Genomic DNA, 9,949 nt, shown 5'->3' on the forward strand with positions numbered 1-9,949 from the left:
TGTAAGGAGTAGAAGTAAAAAGTCGCCATAAAAATAAGTAGTAAAGTAAAGTAAAAATATCAGAAAAATCTACTTCAGTACAGTAACGAAGTATTTGTACTTTGTTACTTCCCATCTCTGGTGCTTAGGGAATACTCCCGGTCCTCCCTATAGCCAGTCCGGGTATGGATGCATTATTCAGATTTATGAAGGTTTACCATTACTTTCCTTCAAATATTATTTCAGTGCAATTAACTTCAATAACAAAATACCAAATGTGTATCAATACATATAAGGATACATTTTAAGACCTTTGATGTCAAAAAACCATTCCTTTCTATGACTCCAGGTCTGAAGAGCAATTTCAAAGAGTATGAATTTAGAGTTGTCAGATGGCAAACCATCATCTGCTAACTAGAACATGACATATCCCAACAGCAAAACAACGATGACCGAAACTAAACAAGTCAGTGCAAAGCAATATCAGCTGTATGACGTTTAAATAAATAGGCAAATAGTGGTGGGTAGAGAGGAAACAGGATAGTTCCCAGTCCTGGTACTCAGAACCCACTGCCATGTATATAATAGCACTTCTGCTGTTGTACACCTGACTGCTCTGAATGAATGAGTGATTAACAGGCTTCTGCAGCATGACTTCAGCATGCTGAGGATATACAGTAATCCAATCATTTGTATTGGGTGTGCTGAAGAAGGCACACATCTAAAGCATCAACAACACCTTCCTGCTTCAAAGTAGTTTTCATCTAAATTGATGTCTTTGTTCTTGATTGAACATAAGCTTTGATTGAAATGATTCCAAATGATCTACAACAGTCCAAAGTCACTATCCTTCATTTAGAGCTGGATAGTTATTCAATATCAATACATAGTATATTTTCTCAGTAATTACAGGATGTGACTTTTAAACACATATACTGTATTTTAATGTACATCAAATTCAATAGTTGCAGCCACAAACATTAGCAACCCAAGGGATGATGTACATCACAGGCAAGGAGCCTGCATGTGCCCAGCAGTTGCAAGCTGTGCTCAGTGGCTTTAGGCCAAGCTCCAACATGGTAAGTTGAGCTTTAAAATGTGTTCCCTTAATAAGATGACCCTTGTTTTGGAAGTCTTATTATACCCAGCAAAAGGTATCCTAGAAAAATCTCTACAATTCTAGTGTCTGATGAATGAGTAAAAATGACAACCTGGAGTTCAGTCAGAGTAACCAGCTCAGAAACACGTCCTTAGATATTATGGTATGTGGGACTTGGTCTATATTGTTCTGACTATTCTAACCTTTACAGTGATAAAGATTTGGTTTTGCCTTAGGAATTGTTTGTCAATGTTTGCTGTGTCTTGTTAAAAATGAGGCTTGGAGTTGTTTTGTTTTACTAAAGATGAGAAGTGCAAAATAAACTCAGCTTTTTTTTTAACAAACCACAGCTAAGACAAGACTAGAGCTGTGGCATGAATAAGAGAGAAGGGAAAAAATATCAACAGGAGGAATAAAAAACTCCTTGTATAACTCTGCCCACAGTGTCAAGAAGGGTTTACAAAAAGCTAGTTATGAGTTGTTTTGCAAATTTATTGTGCAGCTTTGTGAACATAAACTTTCAGGGTGGGAGTGATTGTCTTCTTGAACAACTAACAGTTAACCTTGAAAAAATAGTGGATTCATAAAGAGAGATTGAGATAGAGGCAAGACCCACTTGACTTAGTGGCTTAAGTTTCTAGCTCCATACCAAAACATTTAAACTCTTGGAAAACTAATGTTCAGACATGTATACAGGCATCTGTTGTCGGTTGTCATGCTAATTTATATCGCACTAAATCACAACTCTTATATCTAACTGTACCTTTTTTTCAACATAACGTCCAGCCCTTCCTTCGTTCACTGTTAAAACCAATGCAGCTGATGCCATCAACTTGGAAAATTATTTATTTCAACCTTGAAAAGGATGTAGCTATTTTACAGTGGGCCATTTATACACTGATATGAACACTTTTAGTGAAATTCTTTCTAATTATACTTTCAGACATCAGTACACTGATGACTGTTAAAGCATTCAGGTTTTCCCTTTTCAAAAAAATTTATGGTAAACCCTGATTTGTGTCTGTGTGCCTGTGCAGCTGACAGTGTGTTTGTGTGTGTGCCTATTGCCTCTAGGCGGCACTCTATAATAGTCTCTTACTTTATCTGCTACTCTGTATCTCTCCTCCTTTCTTGCATGACCTACGCACACATCAACATGTAGAAACACACAAACACACACACACACACACACATCCCCCTATCAACAGTCACAGAGAATTCCTTCTTTCTCACACCAGCTCTTAGTTGCCATGGAAACCAATAAAAGAGAGGTTTGAATTGGGAGGTGTTTATATGTGTGTGCGTACAAGTCTTTGTGTGAGTCAAAGCAAGAAATGGCGAGGGAGCTTGAGAGGAAAGGTGAAAGGGAGATACAGAGTAAACCAGAGGCAGACAGATGGTGGGAGGAAAGTAAAACTAGTGGTGGTAGTTATTAAGGGAAGGAAGGAGAACGGGCTGGGTAGGGTACGCGCTGAGAAGTGGATTAAAAAGAGGAAAAACGTTTGGGGGGGTGTAAGTGGAGATGTATTATTTAAAGAGGGCTCACCCCATCTAATGAGTTTGGTCTAAAAGTCCCGAGAGCTGCTCAAAGATGGAGACAGAAAGAGGCTAAGAAACTTCCCTAACTATGTGTCGAGAAAATACAATACAGAAACAGAGCTACAGGAAAAGAGGAACAAAGTTACTGAGTACAACAGGACTTTGTTATATATTCTTGTTTTTCCTTTGAGAACTATGCTATAGCTTTCCTTTATACAACAGCAGCTAGTCTATAGACCTTATGTATTTGTTTGTGCAAAGATTGCAGATGCTAAACCTAAAATCATCTAGGAATAAGCAATGGGGGGAAAAACATCTAATTTGCAAAAGATTATTGAATGTTTCCTGTGCAGATATACTTCTTAATGGTACCCTGTCAATCTGAAATCCATGATCTTGGAATTGACACTGTAAAGACTGTGTTGTTTTACATACCAGATAAATTCAAATATGAAAAGTTCCAAGATATTTTTTGACCACATTCCATCTCAAATATTTGTGGACATTCAATACAGTCATAGAAAAAAATAGACCACCCTTGTTTTTTTTTTGTTTTTTTTTTTTCTCAATTCTGCTGAATGTATTCCACATTTAATGTCCCTTTAAACCAAGAAATGGAAGAAAACAAGAGCGCTACTCAATTTATTTCAGTGACCCTATAAAGTCACAAGGCAATAAAATTATTGTGTTAAATGTGAATCTAGACTTATATATTACATTTATTGTGTACAAATACACAAGAAATATAAACTTTTTAAAATGTATTTACATCTGCTAATATTACCATTGTCTCAATGTTTTAAGAATGCAATGTAACCCTTTAACTTATTTTATAAAGAATTTTATTTTATATTTCAGGAGTTTAGCTTGCTTTTTTACTTGAAGTAGCACTGTTATTATCTATTGCACACAAAAATTGTCCAAACTTACTTAATGTATGAAAGATCTGGGTCTGTATTTAAAAAATAATCTGAGTCCTTTAATCTCCTATTTTAGCCTAAAAAATTCTTACAAGACATTTTAGCTTAAGCATGACTTTGCTAGAAGCTGGGAGCAACTCTGAGTAAGTGAACAGAATGACCCATTCTTATTGGTTTAAAACAAGGAGTGTTTTTATGGTTATCCACAACATGACATCCACAAGAAATTCAGAATCAAACATTGTAGAGAACCTTGCAGATGTATTTTTGGTAAATGATGCATCTCTGTGGGCTACGCTCAGAAGGCAAAGGCTCAAATAAGTCAAATAAAACACAGCAATGGTCACTCATTTGAATATTCTCAAGAAAGAAAAAAAAGACAAGAGTGTGTCTCTTGTTGAGTGGTGAAGGAAACATGCAGCATAGTTAAAAATTTCAGTCAATCTTAAGAGTTCCAAGGTGGCCGAGGAAGTGCTCTCATCAATGTAAATTTTAAAATACCCAATTTTTTAAACATTATCCAACTTTATTATTGCAGACCAACAGTCCTTTAAAAAGGCATCACCAGGAGGGCAATAAATCAGTACAAGGTAAAAAGAGTAGAACTATCCTTAAGCATTTGAAATTAAAATACTCCGTTCTCCCCTTCTCTCTGTCATGTCTCCAGAAGGAACAGGAAATCAAGGTTTCGCTTGATCAAGAGTTCATTAAGGGAGATAGACTTTTTTTGCTGATGTCACAATCTTTGAGTTCATTGGACAAAGTGGAACTGGTAAAAAAAAAAATGCAATGTGGTCAATTGGTTTCCAACGGGGACGGAAGTCACAAGTTGTTTTCCAGTGTAATCCCACAGTTTACAAGTCCAGCGTTGCACTTGTGTCCTAACACTGAGTGTGTAGCAAGGAAGATGACAATGGGGGACCAGTTTTGCCACATGGCACATCAAGAAGCTATATCTTCTGTGAACACCTACAGTAGCCCTGTGGCACAGGATCACTATCCGCGAAGCCCACCTATGTATAACTTGGATGCCGTAGTTGGGGCCTTGTTTCCTCAGAACTGAGCAGAGAAGCAGTGCCTGCTGTTGCAGATGTGCTTTTCGTACAAATCATTTAGGATAAAATGTCCCATTTACAGAGGTGTCAAGTAACAAAGTACAAATACTTTGTGACTGTACTTCAGTACACTTTTTAGGTATCTATACTTTGTCATGATTGAATGAATTATGTTTATGTCCACTAGGTGGCAAGCATGAGTTAACGTGAATGTATAAATGTAGAGAATGGAACAATAGAAGGAGATGTGACACACCTGTGAACAAGCTGTGTAAACAGACCTCTAAAAGATGCTTCAATAAAAGTATCTGAGCATTATACAACGTCTGGTCTTTATCAAGCACGAATACGACATACTTTACTCCATTACTTATTTTTCTTCCTACTTCTGACTTCTACTCATTACATTTTCACGCAAGTATCTGTACTTTCTATTCCTTACATTTATAAGACAAACGTTGCTCGTTGCTCTTGGCTTTGGTTTAATGTTCATAAATATTTATTTCACATCGTGTGTGTGCGATCCAATGCAGATCATTGGCGCCATCCACATCTAGTGAAAACTAGTGTAATTGGATGAGTCATATAACGCAAACACTCATTGGTTAGCTATTCGTCAAAGGAAATCATCAGAAGCAGGCAGGTGTTCTTCAAACTGCAAACGCGAATTGTCTATATGCTACTATGTTGGATTCAGAAAAAAGATGTTGAAATGTCTGAAAGGTTGGACACAGGCGAGAGCGTATCGGGATATGGAGACTGAGACCAACAAGACCTCCCTCATCCTTGGCCCTATCTCAAAGATTTTTTCAAAATAGTTGAAACATTGCTGTTTTTATAAAGGTTACTTTCTACTTTTATACTTTAAGTAGTTTTTGGAGCGCATACTTTTTCACTTTTACTTCAGTAAAGAGGTCAAATGATACTTCAACCTTTACCAGAGTGTTTTTAAACTGCAGTATCTATACTTCTACTTAAGTAACAAATGTGTTTACTTTTGACACCACTGCCCATTCACCATTTTTTTCCTATTTCTAATCTTCTCTCAGGAACGATCAAATTATACGAGTACTCCAGACCTAATGTAGGAGTGTCGTGCAATCAGTCAGCTGCTATCCAAACCTAGATTTTCAATTAATGGCTACATGTGTTTTCCTTAGAAGCAATTTTCTATTTTATTAGGCTACATTATCATATATGGTGCAACTTCACAATTATGACACTTTTATTGGCTGATGAAAGACCTATTAGTTACTACACCTGCAGCTAAACTTTGGTTTAATTTGTTGTTTTTCTTTCAAAAGAAATAATAGTCAGAGGTCATGCTATTATTGAAAATACATCTGGAACAGAAGATAGATGACTACAGCAGAACTCTTCTAACAGTGAAACTTGAATCCATTTCTCTCCATGGCAAATCCTTGACTTTGTTATTACATAAAATGTGGAATGTTTGGGTTTGGTTCTGTCTGAATTCCTAAAATTAGAGTTTTGCCATTAACTTTTTTTATGTCCATGCATGAGAGAGATAGAGAGTGCGACGAAGAGATGGCAGACGTGGTCTATAGCTGTATGCATTAAAAGGAGATTTTGCAGAAAGTTATCATGTTGGTTGATGGAAAACTCATACTGAGCATTTACATTATATGTTGCACCTTTTGACTGGTTTTGAATCAAATGATTTTTCTTTTTAATTTATTTTTTATTATTGTTTTCTTTTTACTTCTGTAACAGTCCACCCATGACATGTAATATATTTCCCCACTGCTTGGCATTTTAATTGTTCTTTAATTCTGCTGCTCAAGTCTCAGTGAGCAGATTTTTGATCTTCGAACCAGTAGACTTCTTTGTCTTCAATGTCTTTTCTATGAAAAAACACCTTCTGAAAAGGGTTGGAAGTGGCAGCCCTCCTAGTTTTATGTAGACATATATATATGGCATTATCGGGACGGTAATTATTCAGGTTTACATTTCTCAGGAATTTGTGCTCAGTTACTGTACACACAGGTAGACTGCATGAGGATTAGGGGATCATTTACTGAAGTTAAGAACATTTGTTGAATCGATGTGGTGCGTTCGTAGGAGTCCACAGTGCAGGGAAGAATAGGAAAGATTTTCAACAAGAATACAAAAATATAGTTCCATAAGGCCAAGTGTGTCTCTCTGCTTTCATGGACCAGCCTGGAATATTACAAGCACTATACACTGCAACCATAACCCAGAGAGGTACAGTACATGGTAACATAATTTTATATCATCATTAACGCAATGGCTACTGTACTACTGTACAATACATGAATAGTTATAGTATTTAGCTTATTAACAAATTCCTTTTATGTATGTATAAATTACTGTATATATTATTGTTTTTTTTAGAGTGTGCACTTATGTCTATATCAATCTCAGTCTTTATCCAATTATTTTAAGACATTAAAGGTCTGTTCCTTTTTTAATTTCTCTGTTCCAAGTTGTCTGTACACTTTATTCCACTTTTGTTCCCAGATATTTATATTTTGTTTTTCCTTTTTTTATATAATTATTCATATAATTTTCATAACATTACAATACAAGATGTCAACATTTAACCAGTCTCGCTTCTCAAACTATTTCATATCCCATTATTGGGATAACAAAGTTGATCTTATCTCTATATCAATAATTTGCTCATATAACTCCACTGTTTAATATAGTAAATTCAAATAGTAAGGTTTTTTTTTTTTTTTTTTTTTTTTTTATGCTTTGAACTTTCATATGATGGTGTTTTTTGCACCATGTTTTTTTTTTCTCACACTGTTTACATTTGATCACTGCTGCACTTTAAGAAATGGAAACGTCATGAAATCTGTACGAAACAAAATTTTCTTTTGTATAAACTCAGTGTATACAAAATGACAATAAAAGTTGTCCAAGTCTTTTTTATTCACTGCTTATATTTTACGGCTGTAGTTTAACTGTTTGTAAAATTTTCTGATTACGGTACATAAAACTCCAGAAAATGTGATTCGCAGTCTGCACATAGGCCTTTATTTTAAATGAAGACAGGATCTACTTTGCATTTCATTAAATAACTTCCTGCCTGAATGATGTTTTCTTCTCTAGATTGACGTCGAGTGGAAGCGCCAAAAATAGAACAGCTACCTATTTTAGAGAAGCAGCCTGCTGCCAGTGCGTCTATGATGCAAAATGCACTGCATGGCAACCTGAAACCATAGAATTGCCTATGATTGCTCCAATCTGCCCAGCGTAACAGAACTGTGGCGCATGTGTGCAATTTACACATTCATTTGAGTGAGAAGGTTATGCAAACCACAAGTAATTATTCCTCTTAAGATATGAAGCTATGTCACGTCAAGAATTTCAAACTATTTGGTGTTTGAATTATCTGAAGTTAGCAATATTAAATGGTCTGAAAAAACGAAAGATTTATGGTTGTATCATCTCAGTTCAAGAGCCTTTTTATAACAGCGACAATAAAATCAGGAGTGTCAAAAAAATATCGCCTTTTGGCTACCTAGAATCTTGAAGTAAAACTGCAAATTTGTTATCATTAACGTCTTCAACACTTTACTACACTTGTCCCGTAGATTACACAGATTTTTTTCATCTAAAAAAAAAAAAAGCAGATGAGATAAAATAGCTTGAATTATCTTTTTTTTGGCGCTTTTTCCATTACTGTTCTAAAATTGCATTTCATAGCGCTTTTACCTCATCTTTACTCTTCCCATCTCCCACTTCCAACCCACTTTACTACTCAGGCTTTATTAAACACAGCCTATAGGAGAATTATGAAATCATTATGAGCTATAAATAGACAGCAGTATGTGTAAATCTTTAGACACTGTATACCTTACATTTTGAAATGTGTCCCTACAAGGTATTTGTGAGAGGTCACTTCATTTCAATTTTTGCACACAGCAAATACACAGCTTTAATAGCATTTTGACAGGTGTCACTTTATTGCCTCCTTGAGCTGCCAATCAAATAGACGGCTTAGACTACAAGACCTGACCAACTCTGATAACACACCGTTGCCACCAGATGAGCTCGCAATCCTGAACCAATAAGTCTTAGATTGATTTCAACAAGTTTCAACAATCAGTCATCATAAATTGCCATGACACTGCTATCTAAATTGAGTTCCTTGGTAATCATGTTAGTATTGAGAATGACATGTAATTTACCGCTGCTGAAAAATTGAAAATGTAGATGTTGGTGGAAATTTGGAATAACGAGGTTCCCACTGTGAACTGCAGTGAGAAAAAAACTAGAAATGTACAAATTGCTCGGCATCAAGTCGCGTCTTTCTCATTAAAAAATATATATATCTCAGGTAAAGAAAAATCTTTGTAGAAACAAAATATGTTATTCCTTTTGAGTTTTTACATCTTCATATTTTCTAAGCTATATTTGGTGAGTGTTAATTGAAATTAATTCCTAGACTCTCTTTTCAGTCAGATGCTATATAATCACAGAATGATCATTTACACCTACAAACACCCAGAAATTTTTTTTCTATTACATCAGATTTGTCTTTTTCAGAGATGTTCAAGAAACTGATAAAAAACTCAAAGCTTTAACTTCACAGCTGTTGGAACAAACTGATTACTGCTGAGTAATTTTGCAGAGGGAGGTTAACTTTTCCTTTTGTTAAATTTAGTGTGTAACGTCTTATTAAAACAAAAATAAAATCATGCTTCTGTATCTTTCTTACCTTTACATGATGGTAGGGCTTTGTCCCATACTGGTTTCCCATCCTTTCCCATGACACACATAACGGTTTCACTACCGACTATCGTGTAGCCATGGTGACAGCTGTAGGAGACCTGAGATCCTAGTTTGTAGTCATAGCCTGTCCGACTGCCGTTCATGATGTTACCGGGGTCAAAACAGGCCTCTCTGGGTTTCTCTGTGGATGTGAAAGAATTTTTTGTGTTAGTTAGACACAGGTGTCGACTATTATAATGTCTTCTTTTCAATAACATTTCGATAATTTTCATAACAGTCGCAGTCTTAAAAAGTGTTGTACTAATTTTAAAGTGTTAAATTACCTTAGATTAAAAATACTTGATTTAGGAAAATACCTTAACCAATGATATTTATTGTTTTGAGTTATGAAACAGTTCTCATTAACATTACTTAACTAGGGATAAATATTGCTCCGTGGGTGATGAAAATAATAAGGGACAAAACTAAAGTCAAAAAGTAGTAAAGAAAACAGAACAAAAATACAAGAGATGTGTTTGAAAAATAATTATGAGTCTTCTTTAAGAAATACTTATTATAAACAACAGCCTGAAAAGGTCAGACAGAGAGGGGTTAAGGAAGAAAAAATAGCTTCAACTTGGAGAACATAAAGA

The 9,949-nt window shown here is 35.4% G+C and overlaps 1 protein-coding gene across 1 annotated transcript in view; it reads right to left on the reverse strand.

Annotated features, from left to right (window-relative positions):
- The window catches only part of csmd1 (CUB and Sushi multiple domains 1), a 576,851-nt gene that overhangs the window by 108,089 nt on the left and 458,813 nt on the right, over positions 1-9,949 (reverse strand). Inside the window, exon 32 of the mRNA XM_015374130.1 lies at positions 9,304-9,498. Coding sequence (XP_015229616.1) covers positions 9,304-9,498 — 195 coding nt within the window. The remainder of the gene's footprint in view (positions 1-9,303; positions 9,499-9,949) is intronic.

The sequence above is a fragment of the Cyprinodon variegatus genome, unplaced genomic scaffold, assembly GCF_000732505.1.
Source record: "Cyprinodon variegatus isolate N-32 unplaced genomic scaffold, C_variegatus-1.0 Scaffold5, whole genome shotgun sequence".
In the NCBI taxonomy this organism is placed as follows: Eukaryota; Metazoa; Chordata; class Actinopteri; order Cyprinodontiformes; family Cyprinodontidae; genus Cyprinodon; species Cyprinodon variegatus.